This window comes from Pristiophorus japonicus, chromosome 6 (assembly GCF_044704955.1).
Source record: "Pristiophorus japonicus isolate sPriJap1 chromosome 6, sPriJap1.hap1, whole genome shotgun sequence".
NCBI lineage: Eukaryota > Metazoa > Chordata > Chondrichthyes > Pristiophoridae > Pristiophorus > Pristiophorus japonicus.
In genome coordinates, this window is record NC_091982.1 from 997,728 (window position 1) to 1,022,506 (window position 24,779).

Consider the following 24,779-nt stretch of genomic DNA (forward strand, 5'->3'; position numbering starts at 1 on the left):
TTCTACTTTACATGCACTGTACAATGTAACTTGTTGTCATAAATTGCTTACCTTGCGTTTTCCTTGGTTGTTTGCATCTTCTTCCGATGACTGGGGCCCACTAATGTGCTTTGTCTTACATTTACGTTTTCCTGATGGTTTTTCTGACTGGTACCGAGTTGGAGATTCTTGTGTGTGGCTCAAATCGAAAGCCCCTGGGTTGCAAGACTCTTTGCGTTTCCGTAAACTTCCTGAAACAGGAGTGTTGTGTCTGACACTCAGATTCCAGTCAGTACTGGGCAATTTGCCTGAAGGAGCTAGTCTCTTTTGTGGTGAAATGGGAGGTGTCCATGTGCCTAAAAAGAAAACTGCAATATAGTTAACTTTGACTATACTCCAGCTCTGCTCCAGATCTGTAAGCTCCTATGCAATTGAATCCTAGCTCGAACCCAAAATGCCTCAGTTACAATCCATGCTTGGCATCAGTGCAGCATGATCTTTTGTAACACCAAATGTGTAGTATGATGGTCTAATAGATCAACTACAACATTCTTACTTGACCCAGGAGAAGCTTGCAGTTGGACCCCAACTGAGAAGCAATGCTGGCAATATACTGATCAAGTGAGCTGTCAGCACACTACACAGACCATCAAGTCATAAACGAATGTTTGAAATTGCCATATCCTCCTCCAGTTGTCTCTCCTCTTCTTCCTCCTCCTTCTCTTGAGAAAACAGGAGCAGTGCATCAGCACTTCAGCAAAGGAACCACTTGTCTAAGGCAACTCAGTCAAAGCCACAGAACCCCAAATTGCCCTCGCATCTACCAGTGCCTCAGCTAGAACCCTATGAAATTATGCTGCATGGAATGGTGTTGTGGCTGATAGGGACAGGTAGATGATTATTCAACAAAGTTATGTGCGAGTCAAGGCAGGTTTTCAATGGCTGAAGATATAATACAAAATATATTATTGAGGAAATCCTTCAAAGAGATTTTTCAAACAATACATTGTTCTTGTATGAGGAATTGTGTCAGTGATTTGATTTTAATTTGCTGCTATTTGGTGCCAAGAATCAACCTATGTAAGTGTTAGTTCTGGAGCTATAGAATTTGCTTTAGGAGGCACCAGACACAGTGGCTGGAATTTTCTCCAGGGATGTGGGTTGAGGCGGGGGGGGGCCTCCTAGGTGGGCGGGAAACCCGGCTTGATTTGCATGTGAGGCCTTGGATTCCTGTCCGCAGCCAGCCTGCTGATGCGGGGGGGGCGGGGGAGGAAGGAGAGGGAGGGAGGGAGGAGAAGATGAGGGCATTTAGCATTGAGGTTCGCTGGGGGGAGGGTCGGCGCCGGGCATTGTGGGAGAGGGGTCAGTGTCGGGAATCGCAGGGGGGATTGGGGAGGGCGGGAATCAAGGATCGGCGGGAGGCTGGGGGAGAAGAAAGGATTGGGGCTGGCCGCCAGAGGATTATGGCGGTCTTCAGCATCATCGGTGGGGTTGGGGGGGCAGGGGGAGGTGTCACGGTGGGGATCATAGCCTGTGATGGCAATTGGAGGCCGCGTGAGAGGGTTGACAATCGCGGGGAGGTGCGTTAGGGTAGGGTCTCTGGATCCAGGAGATAGGTATAAAACCACACTACCTGGATGCAGCAGTGCACACCTTGGTTTAACTGCTGTATTTCATGAATTGTGTGAAACCCATCCACATGCAGTTAAAAACAAAATGGAGGTGAAAAAAGGAGGCTTCAAGCCTCATTAAAAATTTTAATTGAGATTCTGCCCTCTGGGAGCGGGTTGGCTGTCCGCCTCCATCAAAACCGGAAGTGGATGGGTTGGAGGCGGGATCAGGTCAGGAATCCCATTTTTAACAAGTTAACCGCCCTCATGCTCCAAACCCACCCTTTTTTTTTTTAAAAAGGGAAAATTCCGGCCACAGGTTGACTGAATGCTACTTGGCAAATGGACAACGGTCTCTTACTCAATGTCATACTATAGAATTACAGAACCACACAACAAACCCAGAGGTTGGGCCAATGCTGGAAATGGATGCACATAGTTCAGAAGCTCCCAAATTTTCCCCAGTCAGAAAAGCTAATAAGTTATGCAGCTCAACTGCTGCATTTTGCATTAATGCTGCTGACACGCTCCCTGCCACATTCAGTGTTCTGTCTGACTTGGGAGCGGATGAGTGCTTAACTCCGAGGTCTCTCTATACTAAGAGGAAATTGAGCTTCAACATTTTTATTGCCAGGATCATTTCCCAGCAAAGGAACATCACATTAAACTCCGTATGTTGAGCTTTGAGCGGATGTCAGTTTGAAGAGTCGTTCATTAATAGAAGACAGTAAAAATAAAGATTGTGCGAATTGGTGACATTCCATATAGATTTAAAAACATACATTTCTAAAAGTTGTAAGGCATACAATGCTCAAGACACTGAACTTTACCTGTAGTAACTGCTTTCCGTGTTTGTATTCCCGCGCTATCTTGATTTTGCTCCCCTTCGTGAAAAAGTATTTCAGAATCCTCCTCACTCTGAAGCTTCTTCCGACTGCCTCTTGTTTGTGTCTTGATGGTAGAGTTTTGCTTATTACTATTTTTACAATTCCCATCAGTCTCTGCTATACAACTCAAGTCATGTGGTTCCAATCTATCCTGTTCACCCACTTCAGTAATCAAGTTGTCAGTCCTTTCCACCTCACTCTCTTCTTTGGTCTCTTTATCCTCCGTTGTAAACAGCTCCTGGATCCTTGAATTCTTTTCTTTTACATCATCTTCCACTTCCTCATGCATACGCTGACTTTCCTCCAATGTACTGTTCGTTTGATCACAGGTCACATGTACAGATGAGCCACAAAAACTTTCTGCAACACACAAATTTAAAAACTCCTTTATTTATAAAATCATTTTAATCATCCTGTGTTTCAGAGTATTATATGGCTGTAATCTGCAGGTGCTTATGTCCAAATCATTTCCCTGTAACTTTGCACCAATGTAAAATGCCCATTAGGATGCTATTTCATCACATCATTATTCATTGCCAGCTGCCTCTGCATCCTTAAACATCAACTCATCTGGATGAAATAAGAACATAAGAGGACATTTTTTGCCACTTTTCTCCCCTTCTCTTGGAAGGTGCCAGCTCTTCCTTGAGTGTGGTTTCATAGGTGCCAGCAGCCTTCCAACACCTTGACCAAATGTCCATTCTTTGTATGTGAGCCTGGAGAGTGAATGTCGGCAAGTATAGGTAAAAGCAGAGAGAGATTGGTTCTGTAGTTGGCCTGTTACACCACACTGGAAATTCTTCATGAAGGCACTAAGGGCCTCAAATTCCAGAGTCCTTACTTCTCTGTCAGAAGTGTGTTGGGGCAGGACTTAGAACATAAGAATTAGGAACAGGAGTAGGCCATCTAGCCCCTCGAGCCTGCTCCACCATTCAACAAGATCATGGCTGATCTGGCCGTGGACTCAGCTCCACTTACCCGTCCTCTCCCCATAACCCTTAATTCCCTTATTGGTTAAAAATCTATCTATCTGTGATTTGAATACATTCAATGAGCTAGCCTCAACTGCTTCCTTGGGCAGAGAATTCCACAGATTCATAACCCTCTGGGAAAAGAAATTCCTTCTCAACTCGGTTTTAAATTGGCTCCCCCGTATTTTGAGACTGTGCCCCCTAGTTCTAGTCTCCCCGACCAGTGGAAACAACCTCTCGGCCTCTATCTTGTCTATCCCTTTCACTATTTTAAATGTTTCTATAAGATCACCCCTCATCCTTCTGAACTCCAACGAGTAAAGACCCAGTCTACTCAATCTATCATCATAAGGTGACCCACTCATCTCCGGAATCAGCCTAGTGAATTGTCTCTGTACCCCCTCCAAGGCTAGTATATACTTCCTTAAGTAAGGTGACCAAAACTGCATGCAGTACTCCAGGTGTGGCCTCACCAATACCCTGTACAGTTGCAGCAGGACCTCCCTGCTTTTGTACTCCATTCCTCTCGCAATGAAGGCCAACATTCCATTCGCCTTCCTGATTACCTGCTGCACCTGCAAACTACCTTTTTGGGATTCATGCACAAGGACCCCCAGGTCCCTCTGCACCGCAGCATGTTGTAATTTCTCCCTGTTCAAATAATATTCCCTTTTACTGTTTTTTTCCCCCCCAAGGTGGATGACCTCACACTTTCCGACATTGTATTCCATCTGCCAAACCTTAGCCCATTCGCTTAACCTATCTAAATCTCTTTGCAGCCTCTCTGTGTCCTCTACACAACCCGCTTTCCCACTAATCTTTATGTCATCTGCAAATTTTGTTACACTACACTCTGTCCCCTCTTCCAGGTCATCTATGTATATTGTAAACAGTTGTGGTCCCAGCACCGATCCCTGTGGCACACCACTAACCACCGATTTCCAACCTGAAAAGGACCCATTTATCCCGACTCTCTGCTTTCTGTTAGCCAGCTAATTCTCTATCCATGCTAATACATTTCCTCTGACTCCGCGTACCTTTATCTTCTGCAGTAACCTTTTGTGTCTTATCGAATGCCTTTTGGAAATCTAAATACACCACATCCATCAGTATACCTCTATCCACCATGCTCATTAGATCAAAGAATTCCAGTAAATTAGTTAAACATGATTTCCCCTTCATGAATCCATGTTGTGTCTGCTTGATTGCACTATTCCTATCTAGATGTCCCGCTATTTCTTCCTTAATGATAGCTTCAAGCATTTTCCCCACTACAGATGTTAAACTAACCGGCCTATAGTTACCTGCCTTTTGTCTGCCCCCTTTTTTAAACAGAGGCGTTACATTAGCTGCTTTCCAATCCGCTGGTACCTCCCCAGAGTCCAGAGAATTTTGGTAGATTATAACGAATGCATCTGCTATAACTTCCGCCCTCTCTTTTAATACCCTGGGATGCATTTCATCAGGACCAGGGGACTTGTCTACCTTGAGTCCCATTAGCCTGACCAGCACTATCTCCCTAATGATAGTGATTGTCTCAAGGTCCTCCCTTCCCACATTCCCGTGACCAGCAATGTTTGGCATGGTTTTTGTGTCTTCCACTGTGAAGACCGAAACAAAATAATTGTTTAAGGTCTCAGCCATTTCCACATTTCCCATTATTAAATCCCCCTTCTCATCTTCTAAGGGACCAACATTTACTTTAGTCACTCTCTTCCGTTTTATATATCTGTAAAAGCTTTTACTATCTGTTTGTTTTTATGTTTTGCGCAAGTTTACTTTCATAATCTATCTTTCCTTTCTTTGTGCCCTGTGCCCTGCAGTTGGACCCATCCCAAATAGGGAATCAAGACCAAGTATATAGTCTTCAGATGAAGCTGGATTGGCAACCACGGTATAATTTGACAATGGCGTGCAGATGTAATTTAATCCCCAATTTAAAAGTCATACTTTGACCTTTTCCCATTATAGATTCCAACGTCCACATTTATAATGGAAATTACCTATGTAAATTTGTCACAATATAATTACACCTTCGCAGCAGTTTGACTTTCTGAAGGGTCTCTGTAAACACTGAATTTTGCGTTTTGAGATGTGTATCTCTGTGCCTGTCTCTTTCACAAAAACAGACACAAAGCTATATGACAGAGGAAACAATCTAATTACTAGCAACAAAATACAGGTCATAATTATTGTTATCAAAATTCAACACGTTTTTTATTTGAAAAAACAAATTTGGAAGACATACTGGCTGGAATTTTCCCACCCGCACAGAACGGTGGGAGGGGGGATGGTAGGCCTGGTAAGCCACAGGAAACCTGGAAGTTTGATTGACAGGCTGGCTTCCAGTCAGGCAGGGAACCCTGGCTGACCAGGACAATGCAGCAACAGGTAGGTGCTAGGTCCTGGGGGACTCCGAACCCCGACCTGGGGTGGGAGGGTCTGATCCCCGACCTGGGGTGGGAGGGTCTGATCCCCGACTTGGGGTGGGAGGGTCTGATCACCGACCTGGGGTGGGAGGGTCTGATCCCCGACCTGGGGTGGGAGGGTCTGATCACCGGCCTGGGGTGGGAGGGTCTGATCACCGACCTGGGGTGGGAGGGTCTGATCACCGACCTGGGGTGGGAGGGTCTGATCACCGACCTGGGGTGGGAGGGTCTGATCCCCGACCTGGGGTGGGAGGGTCTGATCCCCGACCTGGGGTGGGAGGGTCTGATCACCGACCTGGGGTGGGAGGGTCTGATCACCGACCTGGGGTGGGAGGGTCTGATCACCGACCTGGGGTGGGAGGGTCTGATCACCGACCTGGGGTGGGAGGATCTGATCACCGACCTGGGGTGGGAGGGTCTGATCACCGACCTGGGGTGGGAGGGTCTGATCCCCGACCTGGGGTGGGAGGGTCTGATCCCCGACCTGGGGTGGGAGGATCTGATCACCGACCTGGGGTGGGAGGGTCTGATCACCGACCTGGGGTGGGAGGGTCTGATTCCCGACCTGGGGTGGGAGGGTCTGATCCCTGACCTGGGGCTGAGCCGCAAACCCGGGGGATGGGGATGTGGGGGGGGGGGCGGGGGGGAGTGAAATTGATCCCTGGCTGGGGGTCCAATCCTCGACTTCAGGGAGGGGCGGGCTGATGGTGGTTGAGCTTGAGCACTCCTGCTCCTCCCAGCCCACAAGGATTGCTCTCTGTGGCTGTGCCTGCCTTGCTGTAGCTACCAGGAATCCCGATTCCCGGGATCCTCAGCTGCCTGCAGTTAAACCTGCACGGCAGATTAAAGCAGAGGCTTCAAGCCTCATTATAATATTTAAAATGCCAACCCGCCTCCTGGCAGTGGGTTGGTTGCCCGCCCCCCCCTCCCCCCCCCAAAAGGTGAAAGTGGGCAGGTGGGAGGCATGTTGGGGTCGGATTTTAGATTTTTACAACTTTTGCTTCCCCCTCTGCCTCTAAACCACCCGTTTATTTCATGTGAAAATTCACCACTCTGTCTCTTCATCTGTCATTTCTAACTATGGCCCAAAATGAGCATGACGTCTGCGGCCCAGTCATGCCACCTTTTCAAAGCCAGCGCCGGAAGCCTGAAACATTTTCAGGTTCAGGCCTCATCAGCCTAATTCGGATGAGCTGCTGAGTACTCAATGAACACTGGGGGGAAGCTTGCCACACCAGGAGAGGGGGAAATCCAGCAGGTCCGTAAGTTGAGTTGGAAATCAATACCAAAAGTGAGTAGGGATGAGGCTGCAGTGGGGTAGGGGGCTCTAACCTGCGGTTAGCAGCAAGCCAAAGTATTTTCTAGCGCACCCGTGGCCCCACAAAATGTTCCAAACCATTTTTTGGAGTGGCCTCCAGTGGTTCCTTTAAGAGCTGCTGGTTAGACGGCTCACCATCTGGTACAAATGAACAGAACACGCAAACGGGGAACTACAACCCGTGTTGAAACGCGATTTGTAAATGTAAACAGCCTGCCACAAGTTTTGGGAAGCCATTCTGTGCAGCCATTTGCAGGCTCACCTGAAAACTGCATCAAGCGGGAGTTGGGCATAGAAGAGGTGGCCAAGATGCACCCCTCCACTGCTGATTATTCAGTTGAGAAATGGGCAGGCAGCAGTTGGAAATCTGTTAGCAATTAGAATGTTTAAATTTTCTAACTGTCAACACAACACAAGTAATAATTAGGTGAGATAATTAGAGTTGATGCCTTCAAAACTCAACGCCTCAATTTTACCTCTATCTCTCCTTCTTTAAGTCGCTCCTCTTTGACCAAGCTTCTGGTCATCTGTCCTAATATCTCATGTGGTTAAGTGTCAAATATTGTCTGATAATGCTCCTGTGAAGCGCCTTGGGATGTTTTACTATGTTAATGGCGCTATATAAATGCAAGTTGTTGTCAATTCTTAAAAAAAATAAACTCCGTTACAATGAAGAAAGACAATAAGGGAATTTTAAATTCTCTCCAATCTCCGGGAAAGAAGCAGCGTTGCAGTTAAAATGGAGCATCTGCATTTCTCGCTTTATTCCCCATTTTAACTTTGTTGGTTTTGGTGGTGGGCGAGATGGATAAATGCAAGTTAAGGCCCTGATGGCACTTCAATACAACCCCGAATAGGGGGGTCCACGTCACCGCCCGTCAGGTAAGTATGTCACAAAGCCAGCCAGGCCCTCTAACTTGGTGCATGCTCTTCGTATGACCCCGCTGCCCCCACGCCCCCCTTCACTGGTCAGTTTCCGCTTACCGCTCTAAATGGGTTAGAAGCTGACCCGCAGTATGCAAAATGTTAAAATCTACCCAGCCTTCAATGAAGACATCTCTGCAGGATTGCTGTCAACTCCCACTGACTTTATGCAGAATTAAAATCAGCTTAGTGTTTCCCTCTTAGCTTCATACACTTTCTGAAGTGTATAGAATACAAAAGTAAAGTTATAGCAAGTGTGTAATCAGTAGTCCCTTTTTTTCCCCCTCACACAAACAGCCTGTGAAATCAGAAGATTTCCTGTCACACACAACAGAAACAACTTGTATTTATATAGTGCCTTTAATGTAGAAAAACATCTCAGGGCACTTCACAGAGGAGGAATCAGACAAAAGTAGACATCGAGACAAAGGTGGAGATAGTAAAATGGTTTTAAGGAGACCCTTATAGGAAGAGAGGGATATAGAGAAGTTTAAGGAGGAATTGTAAAGTGAGGGACCTAGAAAGCTGAAGGCCCAAACATCAATGGTGGGGTAAATGGGTAGTGGATAAGAGGGCAGAGTCAGAGGGAGAGTTGAGGGGAGGAGGGGGTGGTTCAACGGAGGTTACAGAGATAGGAGAAACAAGGCCATGATAGGATTTAAATACAAGGATATGCATTTTAAATTTGAAGCATAAGGAGAATGGGAGCCAATGTGAATCACCAAGGACACAATGATGGGTGAGTGTGACTTGTTGCGGGATAGGTTACAGGCAACAGAGTTTTGGATGAACTGAAATTTATTGTGGAAAATGGGAGGTCGGTCAGGAGAATATTGAATTAAGCAAGTTTGGAAATGACAAAGGCATAGCAGCAGATGAGCTGTGGCAGGGGTGGAGGCAAGAGATGCTATAGAGGAAGAAGTAGGTAGAGTTTGTGATGGAATGTATATGGGGTCAAAAGCGCAGCTCAGGGTCAAATAACATGCTAAAATTGTGAACAATCTGCTTTAGTTTGAGACAATGGCCTTGGAGAAGCTGGGAATTAGTAGTGAGGAATATGATATTTCAGGTGGGGGCCAAAGCTGATGGATTCTGTGTTCCCACTATTTAACTGGAAGAAATTGCAGCTCATCCAAAACTGGACATCGGAAAAGCTGCCTGACTAGACAGAGGCAGTGAACGGATTGACAAGAGTTGGGGCAAGAGGTAGAGTTGGAGGTCATCAGTGCACATGTGCAAGCTGACTCCATGATGTTACCAAGGGACAACGATATAGACAATGAAAAAAAGGGGGCCAAGGATAGATCCTTGGGTGACTCCAGAGTTAACGGTGCAGGGGTTTCGAAGAGAAGCCATTGCTGGAGAGACTCTGGCTATGGCTGTATAGGTAAGAGTGGAACCAAGCAAAGGTAATCCCACTGAGCTGGACAACGGAGGACAAGCATTGGAAAAGGATGATGTGGCCGACCATGTCAAAGGCTGCAGAGAGGTTCAAGAGGATGAGGGATAATGCCCCACGATCACAGCGACAGTGTCATTTGTGACTGTGTTTACTGCTGTGCAGGGACAGAAACCTGATTGGAGAAATTCAAACAGCATGTTCAAGAATTTGGGAGAGGAAAGGGAGGTTGAAGATGGGGCGGTAGTTTACAAGGTCAGAGGGATCAAGGGTAGGTTTTTTGAGGAGGGGTTGATAATGCCTGTCTTGAAGAGGAGTCCGTACCTGAACAGAGGAAACTATTCACAATGTCAGCCAGCATGGAGTGGTGAGGGGGGGGGGAGGGGGGAAGGAAGGGAAGTTGGGTTTTCAGCGGTTCAGTGAGAATGAGGTCAAAGGGGCAGGAGGTGGGTCTCACGGACAAAATGAGCTCCAAGAGAGCTTGAGGGAAAATCGGAGAGAAACTGGAGAAAAACACAGGTTCAGGCCTGGTCCCTGCGGAGACATTTGGATGGATGGGCATGGCAAAGAGGCAGCTGAACGATGGTCGTAATCTTGGAAATAAGAGAAGTCCATTAATTTTTCAAACTTTTAATTAAAAATTGAAAAGTAAATTAGGAAAGCAGAGAGCATGAAAAAATGTTGGCAAGTAAAATCAAGGAAAACCCAAAGATGTTTTATAAATACATTAAGATCAAGAGGATAACTAAAGAAAGAGTAGGACCTATTAGAGGCCATAAAGGTAATCGCATGTGTAGAGGCGGAAGACCTGGGTATGGTTCTTAATGAAAACCTTCCGTCTGTTTACACGAGAGGGGCAATGCAGACATTACAATCAAGGAGGAGGACTGCGAAATATTCGATGAAATTATCAGTGAGAGAGGAAGTATTAAGCAGCTTAGCAGTTTTGACGATATTAACGACTTGGAAGAAGGGACCGAGTGTAATGTAGCCAAGTTTGCTGACAATACAAAGATGGGGGAAAAGCAATGTGTGAGGAGGACACAAAAAATCTGCAAAAGGACATAGACAGGCTAAGTGAGTGGGCAAAAATTTGGCAGATGGAGTATAATGTTGGAAAGTGTGAGGTCATGCACTTTGGCAAAAAAAAAATCAAAGAGCAAGTTATTATTTAAATGGAGAAAGATTGCAAAGTGCTGCAGTACAGTGGACCTGGGGGTACTTGTGCATGAAACACAAAAGGTTAGAATGCAGGTACAGCAAGTGATCAGGAAGGCCAATGTAATCTTGGCCTTTATTGCAAAGAGGATGGAGTATAAAAGCAAGGAAGTCTTGCTACAGCTATTGGTGAGGCCACACCTGGAATACTGCGTGCAGTTTTGGTTTCCATATTTACGAAAGGGTATACTTGCTGTGGAGGCAGTTCAGAGAAGATTCACTCGGTTGATTCTGGAGATGAGGGTGTTGACTTATGAGGAAAGGTTAAGTAGGTTGGGCCTCTACTCATTGGAATTTAGAAGAATGAGGTGTGATCTTATCGAAACGTATAAGATTATGAGGGAGCTTGACAAGGTGCATGCAGAGAGGATGTTTCCACTGATAGGGGAGACTAGAACTAGAGGGCATGATCTTAGAATAAGGGGCTGCCCATTTAAAACAGAGAGGAGGAGAAATTTCTTCTCTCAAGAGGAATTCGCTGCCTCAGAGAGCTGTGGAAGCTGGGACATTGAATACATTTAAGACAGAAATAGACAGTTTCTTAAACGATAAGGGGTTATGGGGAGCGGGCAGGGAAGTGGAACTGAGTCCATGATCGGATCAGCCATGATCGTATTAAATGTCGGAGCAGGCTCGAGGGGCCGTATGGCCTACTCCTGCTCCTATTTCTTATGTTCTTATAAATCCACAGGCCTGGATTAAATGTATCCCAGGCTGTTAAGAGAAGCAAAAGAGGAAATAGAAGAGGCTCTGACCATCATTTCCCAATCCTCTCTGGCTACAGGTGTGGTGCCGGAGGACCAAGAGGAATGTAAACGTTACACCTTTGTTTAAAAAGGATGAACGGAATAGACCGAGTAATTACAGGCCAGTCAGCAAAACCTCGGTGGTGGGAAAATTATTGGAAAAAATTCTAAGGGACAGGATAAATCTTCATTTAGAAAGACATGGATTAATTAAGGACAATCACCATGGATTTGTTAAGAGAAGGTCGTGTCCAACTAACTTGATTGAATTTTTTGAGGAGGTAACAAGGAGGGTTGATGAGGGTAGTGCGTTTGATGTAGTGTATATGGATTTTAGCAAGGCTTTTGATAAGGTCTCACACGGAAGACTGGTCACGAAAGTAAAAGCCCATTGGATCCAGGGCAAAGTTGGATCCAAAATTGGCTCAGAGGCAGGAAGCAAATGGCTGATGGGTGTTTTTGTAACAGAAAGGCTGTTTCCAGTGGGGTTCTGCAGGGCTCAGTACTAGGTCCCTTGCTTTTTGTGGTATATATATCAATGATTTAGACTTGAATGAAGGGGGTATGATTTAACAAGTTTGCAGATGATACTAAAATCGGCTGTGTGGTTTATAATGAAGAAGAAAGCTGTAGACTGCAGGAAGATATCAATGAACTGGTCAGGTGGGCAGAACAGTGGCAAATGGAATTCAATCTGGAGAAATGAGATTTAATGCATTTGGGGAGGGCTAACAAGGCAAGGGGGCATAGACATTAAATGGTAGGACACTGAGAAGTGTAGAGGAACAGAGGGACCTTGGAGTGCATGTCCACAGATCCCTGAAGGTAGCAGGCCAGGTAGATAAGGTGGTTAAGAAGGCATACGGAATACTTGTATTCTATGCCTCAACTAATAAAGGCAAGAGCAGGGAGGTTATGCTTGATCTGTATAAAACACTAGTTAGGCCACAGCTAGAGTACTGCGTGCAGTTCTGATCACCACATTATAGGAAAGATGTGATTGCAATAGATAATTGGTGATGGATAGTTGCGTGCCAGATATGCTTAAATCTGCACCCCATGGATTTGAAGGGGGGAAGATGGGGGCCATAATAGGGGATTGACCAGGATAGAAGAGAGTGAAGATTTTTCTGGGCACCAGGGCATCAAAGGTGGACAAGGCAGTTGGAATTTTGAAAGAGCAGTTGTAAGGCAGCTGTGGATGATTTTTTTTCCAGGGACAGATAAAGAAGGAAGTGAGGTTGGAAAGGGATAGGAAAATATGGGTGGTGAGGAATACCAGAGACACAAACAGCCTCTGCATTAAAAAAAAATGATGCATGTTAAAAAAAAAATCCATAAAAATGTTAAATGAAAATTATGAAATTTGACATCTTGCTTTTCTTCAAATAATTTTGAAAAATTTTAGAGCATAAATTTTTCTAATCTAAAGAACACTAATCATTCAGTGCAACTGGCTGAATAATAGCGATATATCCTGGGGAAATTAGGTGAATTGCACTTACTCAAACTGCAGAATCCAAATTTAACTCACAGCATCAGTCCAAACTTTTGGAAGAGCCTGTGGCTTTCAAGTAAAAACTTTCACGAAAGCAATAAAAGACACAAAATACATTTCAATGGATAAATTTAAATGTTATTGTGAAATATGTATATTTAAAATTTTATTTAACCCCTTTCAGAGGGTCTTGTGGGAACCCGATGGCTAGATTGCTAAACTCACTATAAATAGCACCTATCGAGTCACACATGCATTGACAGATAAATTATAATGCCATTTCACAGTTAACAGAGTAATAGGTACTGCAGGCATTTACAAACAAGTATTCAAAGAAGCACATGGTGTCAGCCTTGGTAGTACACTTGCCTCTGAATCATAAGGTTGTGGGTTCAAGCCTCACTCTAAAGACTTGAGAATACAATCTAGGCTGTTGCTTCAGTGCAATACTAAGGAGTGCTGCACTTTCAGAGGTGCAGTCCTTCAAATGAGACATTAACTGAGGCTTCATCTGCGATCTTAGGTGGACGTAAAAGATCCCATGGCACTATTCAAAGAGCTTTGAAGTTATCCCTCAACCAACATCTAAAGCAGTTGATCTCGTTATTTATTTCATTGCTCTTTGTGGGATCTTGCTGAGTGTACATTGTCTACCGCATTTCGCTATCTTGAAACACTTCAAGAGTACTTCCTTGGCTGTAAAGCGCTTTGATCCACCATGAAGTTGTGAAATGTGCTATATAAATACAAGTTATTTTCTTTATATACTGAATTTAATATATATTAGTTAATAATGACCACATTACTAAAATAAATCATATTCTGAATCATATATTACAATGACAAAGCAGCTTTAACTGATGTTATTAGCCTCCAAAAATACCATTTTTAAAATTCCAGCTGAAAACCCAACAGGAGTTATAAAATAACGTGTCACGGCCAATCATGGCAAATGCTACAAAAGGTAACTACAAAATAGCCCATTCAAGCTCCACGTGTCATCTCTCGTATTAGAGTCTGCATCAAAAGTAAAGATTTTTTATCAGCTATTATGCCTAATGTGATAAATTTTCCCTATCTCAAGAGAACTTCTTTGAATTACACACACTGTTAGAATCTGTATTCAATTCCTAAAATGTAGAATTTAAAAATAATTATATTCACGTAAATATGGCTGATCAACTCGATTTATCCACCTTTGCTCCATATTCCTCAATAGCCTTTCCAAGCAAAAGTCTCTCAATCTTGTAAACATATTTTGACCCAGAATCTACTACCCTTTGTGTGAAATAGTGCTTTCTGATTTCACTCCTAAATGGCCAAGCTCTAATTTTAAGATTATGGCCCTTTGTTTTCGATTTCCCCCACCAGAGAAAACAGTTTCTCTGTATCTACCCTTTCAAATCCTTTTATTATTTTAAAGATATCAATTTGATCACCCATCAACCTACTTAACTCAAAGGAATACAAGCCAAGTTTATGCAATCTGTCTTCATAATATAACCTGGTAACATTCTGATGAATCTGTACCATACCTCCTCCCAAGGCCAACATATATTTCCTGAGCTTCGGTGCCCAAAAATAAATGTTGTACTCAGATGGGGTCTGACCAAGGTTCTGTACAACTATAGCATCACTTCCTCACTTTTATATTCCCACCCCATTAGGTAAAACCAACATTTTATTTGCCTTTTTGATTACTTTTTTGTACCTGTGCACTAGCTTTTCGAGATTTGGGTACATGGACACCTAAATCAGTTTGCTCTTCCACAGTTCCTAGTCTCTCACCATTAAGGAAATATTCCAATTTATTTTTTTACAGATTCGAAGCGGATGACTTAGATAAGAACATAAGAAATAGGAGCTGGAGTAGGCCATTTAAAACAATTCCGCAATTCAACAAGATCACGGCTGATCTTCTACCTCAACTCCATCTTCCTGTACTATCCCCATAATCCCTTAATTTTCTTAGTTCCCCAAAATTTATCGACCTCTGTCTTGAATATACTCAATGACTGAACATCCACAACTCTCTGGGGTAGAGAATTCCAAAGATTCACATACCGTTCAGTGAAGACATTTCTCCTCATCTCAACCCTAAATGGCTGACCCCTTATTCTGAGACAGTGACCCCGTGTTCTAGATTCCCCAGCCATGGGAAACATTTTCTCAGCATTAACCTTGTCAAACCCCTTAAGAATTGTATATGTTTCAATTAGATCACTTCCCATTCATCTAAACTCAAGGGAATATAGGCCTACTCTATTTAATCTCTCCTCATAGGGCAATCACCTCATCCTACTCCAGTGAACCTTCATTACACGCCCTCTAAGGCAAATATGTCTTTCCTTAGGTAAGGAGACCAGAACTGTACACAGTACTCCAGGTGTGACCTCACAAATCCCCTGTATAATTGTACTAAGACTTCTTTACTCTTATACCCCAATCCCTTTGTAACAAAAGCTAACATATAATTTGCTACCCTAATTGCTTGCTGTTCCTGCTTTGTGATTCATGTACAAGGACACTCTGGTCCTTCAGAATGCAAACATTTCCCAGTCTTTCAATATTCAAAAAATATACTGGGGCCGAAATTGCCCCTTTCTTGCACCCAATCAGTGCCACCGGACGGCACTAACGGGGTACAAACACCTTTTTGCCCGAGGGTGGGCAGCGGTGGTGCCTCGACTGAAATTTCCCCAGAGATTTTTGGGGCGATTGGCAGTTGGCGGTGCGCCCCGCATTTTGTCCCATGGGTCGGGGCGCACACAGCGATGACGTCATTGCCGTGCACGTTGACCCCTCGCCGACCCCTTTGCACCCTGCGGGGGAAATTGCCCTGCGGGCCGCCGTCAGCACCCACTTTGCGGGGCGCAGACATCCGCCCAGGGCGTCCCTTAGAGGGGAGCGCGTGTGCGCCCCGGGCCGCCATGTTTTACTGTCTGCTGACGTTCTCGTCGGCCTGACAATGGCGGCCCTCGTTTCAACCTGGCCGCCATCATGCAGTCCGGCACTGCCATTTGTGTGCTGGGCCACTGGCCCAGTCAAAAATGTTCCTGGTGGCTCAGTGGTGCCCACCAATGAGGCTGCAGAGTCCACAACGGCCTTCCCCTTTAAATGAAGAGGGGGATGTTATGGCACGTCAGCGCTTCGCGGAGCAGCCGTGTAGCGCTGACCCGGGCCGGGAAGGTTAGCGCCCCCGAATGGGCCATGGGCAATTGCTAGTCGACTATTTTTTTTGTTTTTCCCACTAAATGAATTGGTGTTTTTTGGTAGGAAAAACAAAGAAAATCCAGTAGGCTAGAAATTGCCCCGTGGTCCATTTGGGGGTGCTAACCTTCCCGGCCCGGGTCAGCAGTTCCCCACACTGCATTTCATTTGCCATGTCCTTACCCAATTAGTCAACCTGGCTATACATTTCCTGTGGGATTTTTGTGCCTTAAAGAAATGTAGATTTGTTGTAAATTATGTATTAATTATTTAAATGCTAGTCTTGACTTGCCTACCGTCATACCATTGGCAGGATAGACGCACCAACATCAGTGTTCTGGCTCAGGCCAACATACCCAGCATGGAAGCATTGACCACACTCTATCTGCTGCGTTGGGCAGGCCACGTCGTCCGCATGCCCGACACGAGACTCCCAAATCAAGCGCTCTATGTGGAGCTTCGACACGGCAAGCGAGCCCAGGTGGGCAGAGGAAACGCTTCAAGGACACCCTCAAAGCCTCCTTGATAAAGTGCAACATCTCACCGACACCTGGGAATCCCTGGCCCAAGACTGCTCAAAGTGGAGGAAGAGTATCCGGGAGGGTGCTGAGCACCTCGAGTCCCATCGCTGAGAACAAGATGATGCTAATAATGTAGTTTCCCAATCTACCCTAGTTTCGGATTTAACTAAATCACTTTCAAATTTCTAAGGGGGAAAAAAGTACACTTGAGTAAGAAGCATAAGGGAATTAGGAGGCTCTGAGGAATCAGGAGTTCTTCTGTCTTTTATATGGATTGTAATTGACCGGTTATGTATAACCCACTTATGTATGTAAAGCATACTTATACACTTGCTTACATTGGGCTAGTGAAGGGAATAGTGAAGCCTGATGGGTAATGAACCATCTAAAATAGCCAACACTGCATTGACCCTTAGCACAGAAAATAGAAGATGAAAACTCATTCAGTACAGAGAACAAGACACAAATGAGAAACATTAGACTAGTTCTCTCGGGAAGAGATAAGGAAGCCAGTGTTTTGGGAACAGTTACTTCACACGACATAGGGGCTATGGCAAATTTCACATCACTGAACAGCATGATTGACATGTGATGTGAGATGGACAGGTGGGAAAGAACCAATCAGAGCTAGTCTGATAAGAGTCAACAAATCAATGTAACTTCGCTGATAGTAGACCAATCGATGGTTTTGTAGGAGGGTCACACAAATCGAAAAATCGTATAACTATGCTTGTAGAACTCTTGTACTTTAAAGTGTTCATTGGAACATTTCCCAAGCATGTTAGAATAATAAAACCGGTGAACCAAAGTTTTTGTCTGTGAATCCGTGGTCGCTATACAGAGGGCAGGTGTCGACTCCTTATAGCAGGAAGTCCAACTCGAGGAAGAAAAGTCTTCCTTTTATCCCAACAAATTCTATATAAAATTCTATCATATAATGCTCACTTTTCTCTAAAGACCCTTTCACTAACAAGGTAATTAATTAACCCTTCCTTATTGCACCATAGTGGATGTAAAATAGCCTGTTCCCGAGTTGGTTCGTCGACCTGGATCCAGTGCCAGGAGAAGTTTAATGACCACACTCAAGTGGTCAAGGTGAATGAATGCATCTTCAAATACCATATCCCACCAACTGCACCAGCAGCTGTACACACTACTCAATGCACCACACACCATCATTCGCCTACCAACAATCTCTAGCAATCACAACTCATACCTCATAATCAAAGCTTCACCTCACCCTCACGCACTTACCACTGCTGCAAGCCTCAGACCCAAATCTCATAATTTGCACACAATGCCAGCTATTCCACCATAAGCACATCACCCACACACATTACACCACACTCACTGACACACTTCTCTTGCAGACCAAGGTGGCTCACAACAGGAAAGAGCAGGAACAGAAAGGCGTTGGACAAGCATGGCTGCACAACCTAACCCCCATGGAGGAGACTGTGCTGGAGATCATTGGAGGGGCTGTCACTAGGGTGGTGGCGCAGGGCGAGGCTGAAAGCAGAGATGATGAGGGTATGCTCATCCCTAATCCTTCTCCTCACATCCCACTTCCCCCTCATCATTCCACAATCTCTTCTTACTTACAGGCTGTTGATGATGTCTGTATGGACTTCTTGCTTTCCACCACAACCTGAAGCTTGTGTCTTTTTCCTTTCAAATACCCAAGAACTGCCAGCAGCCCAACCTTTCAGCAAGAAGTAGAGGAGTAGAGTGAAGGAGATGAGGCACCATCACTCGATCTGACACTCCCTGGCACCAGCTCAGGTGTACTTTAGAGGATAGTATAGGGGTGGGATCTGCATGTGGTGAGCCAACGGGCACGATTGGGCTACAGCCAGGCTGGGGGGAGTTCCCAGGAGGGCAAGGTCCCACACGAATTCTGTTGCACAGGACTCAGATGAAGACTTTGATGGGGTAGCCTTCAGAAGGGTGATGGGCATGCACACAGAAATGCTTGGTGCAATGGCAGCCCTGTCAGAGAACCTCTTGTCACTGTCATGGGCTCTAACATTGCACGGGGCTTTGCGCGGAGCTTGGAGCTCATGATTTCCAGGATGGAAGTGATGAACAACTCCATTGGAGAACTTGTGGGCCCAACAATGATGTTGGGTGTGATGGGTGGGTCGCAACTTCCATTGCAGCACAACTGGAAGTGGCCCCGTTTGAGTGCTGCAATGGAAGCTCAGACTTCTGCCATGCAGGCTCAGCTTGCTGCCACTCAAGCTCAGGCGGGTGACATCATGGCTGGGTTTATGAGTGTGGAAAGCAGCTTGCAGGGTCTCACGACCATCTAGCAATCTGTGCTCCAACAGATGGCTAGGAATGCTGAAGCGTCATCCGAGGGAATGGCAGTGGCTCCGTGGAGCAAGATCCTGCTGTCCTTTCTCAGCATTGACAGGATTCATACTCCCACCCCTGCTACTCCACCAATGCCCTTGCTGTTGTCTGTCAGTCCAGACTGCTGCTGCCGTCCATGCAAAGGTGGTGCAGTCTACAGCCTGGCTTTCTAGGCCCAGAGCTGCTCGAGGCTGCCCTGCCATGGAAAGCCAGCAGCCTTCCACCAGCCATGCGGCAGTCACTGAAGTAGCACTACGTAGGAGCAATAGAATAGGCAAAGGAACACGAAAGACAGACACTAAGGCAGTGCACAAGGGTGATAAAAGTTGACTTTATAATGTGTATTGGAATTATTAATTATCTATTGGATCTGGGGGTTCAGTCAGAACATAAGAACATAAGAATTAGGAACAGAAGTAGGCCATCTAGCCCCTCGAGCCTGCTCCGCCATTCAACAAGATCATGGTAATCGGAGTCTGATGATGCACTCACGGACAGCCCATCCGGAAAAGGGATTTGCAGGCTGCCTCCTCCTCTTATTCCTGAACGGTCAATGCAGTGGAACCGTTGCTTCAGAAACCCAGTGGTCTGCTTGATAAGGTTCCTCGTGGCAGCATGGCTGTCATTATATGATTGATGGGCACGAGTGTTGCGGTTGCGGAGGGTGTCATCATCCAGGTCTAGAGCGGATATCCCTAGTCACCGAGCAGCCACTCTTGGGTTCGATGTGGTGGCTGAAAGGATGTTGGCACATTGGACAGGCACAGGATGAAGGCATCATGACTGCTGCCAGGATACCAGGCATTCACCATCATGATGTCCTGGGCTTGGTCACATACCAACCGCACATTAAGAGAGTGGTAGCCTTGTGGTTACGGTACGTCTTAGCATTGATATGCGGCGCCTACAAAGGCGCGTGTGTGCAGTTGGACGGTGAACTGCAATATGTTAACTATGTCGCCTGCTACAGAACAAAATCAGGGTCATGGTCACCTTGAGGGCCACTGGCAGTGCTGTCGTCGCCGTGCTCTGAGGCTACAGGTCTGGTTCCAAGAGATGGCAGAGTTCTGTGGCCACCTCCTTGATGAAGCGGAGCTTCTGAATACACTGCTCCTGCCTTAGGTGCAGGTAGAAGTGCTCCTTTGGTAAGGACTCCTGTTGCGAGCCCTCCTCCTACTCCTCCTCCCTCTGCGAGTAGCTTGTCTTTGCTGCCTCTGCTCCGTCTCCCTATCATGCTGCAGGGCGAGGGAGACTGCAAGCACAACTCCTATGACTGGGAACAAGTGGTGTTCTCAGAGACATTCCTTTAAGAGCCACAGCTTCCCAATGTGCAATAGCACTCCCTGCGCACTTTCCAAACTTTCTAAATATCTTACACCAAGGCACTACTTAAATAAACTGTACAGAAACCAGTACAAAAACAAAAAGCAACTTCTCTCAAAGTTGCATTGTTTTTCTTTCAGTAGCGCTAGTGGGGATCCGTCATGCAGCTGAATGCACAATATGCTTTTGTTGCTTTTTATAGCTCTCAGTCTGCTGAATTTCCACATTTCCTTGCATTTGTATAAACCTTTTAATTTAGCTCGATACTGTCTCTAACTTCATTTGTTGACCATGGTTGCTTAACCACACAAGTGGAGCCATTACCTTTTGTATGTACTGGTTTTGTATCATACCCAATATTTGTTTGAATATTTCCCACTGTTTGTCTGTACAGTTAACAGTTTGTCTTAGTTCAGTCTAGTTTACCGTCGTCAATTCACTTTTCATCCCTTCAAAGTTTGCCTTACTTAAATTTAAAATTTTGGTTTGTGACTCTCCCTTTCAAACCCAATTATCAAATTCAATCATAATATGGTCAACCGTCAGATTGTTAACTAATTCTGGTTCCTTTCTCATCACTTAACCCAGTATGGCCTGTTCTCTTGTCTGTTCTAAAACATACTGAGCCAAAAATTCTGGTCTTGCTGGGTCCATACAAAGTGTGCACAGACCCGGGGAGGCCTTGCAAAAGCCGGTTTTCGGGGCAAGATGCGCATGCGTCGAAAACCGGCTTTTCCGATCTGTCAAGATTTCTCTTGACAGATTCCCCGGGAGAAGGACATTCGCGCGGGAGAGATTGAGCTATTTGCCCAACTCATGCCCAGCGAATGTTCTTCAAACTCTTCCGCCTGGTAAAAGTAGGCGTATAGCTTACTTTTACCAGCTTTAGAGTTTTAAAACATATAAAAATTAAATTTAATAATTCATGATGTTAAAAACCCTGTCCATTAGCAAGTTTATTTTTAACTCTATTAAAACACATTAAAGAAAATTCCAAAAAATATATATTTTTTCTAAAACATTTAATTTCAATTAATTTTAAATATGTGAAGTGTTTTTTTTATTTTTTTATGCTGTGTTTCTTGTTTTAGGAGGGTTTGCTCATTGATAGTAATGGGAACTCATAAAAACGGAGCACCCCATTTTTTATCAATGAGAATATTACTGAGTGATTGGTGGTCCAGGCCCATGTGACTCCAGCATTTCGTACATAGGGGAGCATCGAATGAAGGCCTCTGACCGCAATCGTAGGTTCCTCCACAACCACCAGGTATTTACGGTAAAGATTTTTGGGTCAGAGGCGTTTGCCCAAAGGAAGCCTCCGACCGCAATTTTCCCCCCATTGTTCTATCAAATTGTTCCAAATACGTTCTAGAAATTTACTGCCTTTACTACTTGAGCTATTTTGCTTCTCGCAGTATGTGTGAAAATTAAAATCTCCCATTATAACCAAATTATTTTTGCAACATGCTTCCCTGATCTCATAGAAACATAGAAAATAGGTGCAGGAGTAGGCCATTCGGCCCTTCGAGCTGGCACTGCCATTCAATAAGATCATGGCTGATCATTCCCTCGGTACCCCTTGATTCCCTTAGCCGTAAGGGCCATATACCAGAGGTCTTGCATCCTTCGCTATTCCTTAACACTGCCAATAGTGTTTCCACTGCCTGCTCACCCTTATTGAAATCTTTCTACTTCTGTAATTGTATCTTTTATCAAAATTGCTGCTACCCCTCCTTTCCCATTTTCGCTGTCCTTTCTAAAGATCCTATTGCCTGGAATATTTAGCTCCCAATTAAGCCCCAAAATAGATCTATGAAAATACTACCTGTTGGGCTGGATTTTCGGCTTTTGTGATTTCGGGGCGGTAATGGCGGCAGGGCGGTCCTGATACCGCCTAGAAAAAGTTTGTGCCCTAGTCTGCAAATGTTGCCAAAAAATGAGGTTCCACGATCGGGGGCACAAAATTCAGACATTACAGAAGGATGTTTTTGTGCCCCAGCCGAAAATCACAGAGTTAAATAAGTCAGAATAATGTGCAGAACAAGGTTGTGCAAATGCCCTGATTTTTGTTGTGCGTTGCCCTGCGACGTAATTATATATGGTTTTCTTTTGGTGTGGAGAGTCTCTTTACTTTGTTGCAGTAAAATGTCCGTTTGATCCTTTGCCATTGGTGTCTTGTGTATCATTCCAACAGTCACCGGAGATGTGCCTTTATGGGGGCACATAGCGTGTCCAGTATTAGCTGCATCTCTTAGTTTCCTCCATTTAGGAGCCGGTCCATTATGAGCTGACGACGTGCTCTGGCAGCATCTCCACGTTGCCTCCTCCGTGGATGGTGTGGCTATCCATTGGGGACCTTGGCAGGCTTTTCTTCATCGTCCTCCTCTTCCTGAGGTGGGCCTGCAATCCCCACTGACAATGCTAGGCGCCTCATGATGGCCAAGCTGTGCAACATGCAGCATACCACAACGAATTCGGATACCTGTTGATGGGAATAATAAAGGCTGCCTCCAGAGCGGTCCAGGCATCGGTCTGCCTGTAGGAGATGGCATATCTCTGTCAGCACTTCCTTACAAAAGTGCAGCCTTCTCACACACTGCTCCTCACAGAGCTGGAGGTATGAGCGTTGGTGCCCGTAAACCCGTGAGGGGTAAGCCCTCCTCCCCAGACATCTTTGGCCTCTCCTTATTCATGGGCCGACATGGCCAAGGGTCTTCCTAGTCATGCCCCCATTAAAATCTCTGATGTTGAAAGGACACTGAAATGGCAGATAAAACTGCTGCTTTTAAGTCGGAGCTTCACACAATGTGATGTGTGCAATCGTTGTAATTAATGTAACTTGCGATTTAGGATCCTCATTCCTCCATTTAAATACGTCGCCAATACCGCCTGCTGCACCCTGGGAACACCTGGTTTTTTCAGACGTTTCCTGGGACGGGTGTTTAATTAGGTGTTAGGGATGAATTTTGCATCCAGGGCGCTAGAGGAGCGTTGCATGACGATTGACGTCATGATCTCAGTGAAACTAGAGGGCAGGGCGGTAAGCTTTTGCGCACTGCAAATCATGAGCCGAATTTGCTGGCCGGGCGGTAAAAACTGGATGTCCACAATAATGCCAAACTCTTTACCGCCCCTCCAAGATACTAACTGAGGCGCAAGCGAGCCGAAAATCCAGCCCACTGTGTCTTCACGTGGGCTGAAAGATGCAGCCATTCCTATAATATAAAATAAAACTTACAAACATATTTTGTTACAACTGCATATAATGACCCTTGTGTTGTAATTGTTATTATGAAAAATGAAGCTGACCATCTCATTGGGCCTGTTGAGGTGTCCACAGATTGCCATGAAAATGTTCTCGATAATAAGGATCAAGAGTATTCTGGTGATTATTGCCTGGTCTTCCACAATTTCTTAATTGAAGAAAAGTTTACTCACCAGACTGGCTACGAGTCCTGGTTTTCAACACCACTGGAATGAAGTCCTTGAAACTATTTTTGCCCTTTCTCAGAGAGAGATCTGAAGGAAGAAGGAAACAGAAACCAATACTTAATTAATGAACATCAAAACATTTTCACATTTCAGGTAATAATTAACCTCTTCAAACTCTGCAGCATTTCTGTATTTAAAAGAAAATTTGTGCTCATCAAGGTAAGGAATTTTAGTGCTGGGGAATGGAACATTTCCCATTTCACACCCAAGTATCATTGTTTTGCTGTTCTAGGACATGTACAGCAATTAGGTGCAGAGTAAATTTGCTAATGATCTGCCCCAGAAATGCATCCGAAATCCAAGCACAAAGTTGCACCTTACTGGACCCCAATGTAGTATTTTTTGCATTTTGAATGTTGTGCTGGTGATTAAAATGAGAAAGCAAACAGTCTGACTTAAATTAGAATTGAGACGCAATTCAAAACAAAGAGATCAGACTAAAAGTAAAATTATTCGTAGGATTTAAAGAACACAGCTTTTGGCACAGATGTTGGAAATTGAAGCAGGCATATGAAGTCTCAGCTGTAATTCAAGCACAGTTTATTATTTCTTAATATTTGTCACAGTTTTGTGAGCTGTGTGAGAAATGAAATAACAATTAACGTTATTTTGAAAAACAAAATTTTGAAAAAGAATTCTGAAAGACTGGAACAAAACTGCAAAAAGCAAAAGGCATAATTTTGTCCGTATTTTTTACAAAACTGAAACTAACATATGACTGGAAATTATGATAAAAAAAGACTGAACTAAAACTAGCAGTAAGCCTCTTCTGAAGATTACATAGAAATTACAGCACAGAAACAGGGCATTTGGCCCAATCAGTGTCTATGTTCCACACCTTTCTCCCTCATGTACTCATCTAGCTTCCCCTTAAATGCATCTATGCTCTTCGCTTC

General features: G+C 44.8%; 1 protein-coding gene across 9 annotated transcripts in view; it reads right to left on the reverse strand.

The window, feature by feature from the left end:
* Positions 1-24,779, reverse strand: part of LOC139265520 (BCL-6 corepressor-like protein 1) — a 342,936-nt gene that overhangs the window by 44,354 nt on the left and 273,803 nt on the right. For all 9 annotated transcript variants that reach the window (XM_070882537.1, XM_070882538.1, XM_070882542.1 and 6 more), the window contains 3 exons: positions 23,830-23,910; positions 2,420-2,836; positions 52-335 (listed from right to left, as the gene is read on the reverse strand). In XM_070882537.1, coding sequence (XP_070738638.1) covers positions 52-335; positions 2,420-2,836; positions 23,830-23,910 — 782 coding nt within the window. The remainder of the gene's footprint in view (positions 1-51; positions 336-2,419; positions 2,837-23,829; positions 23,911-24,779) is intronic.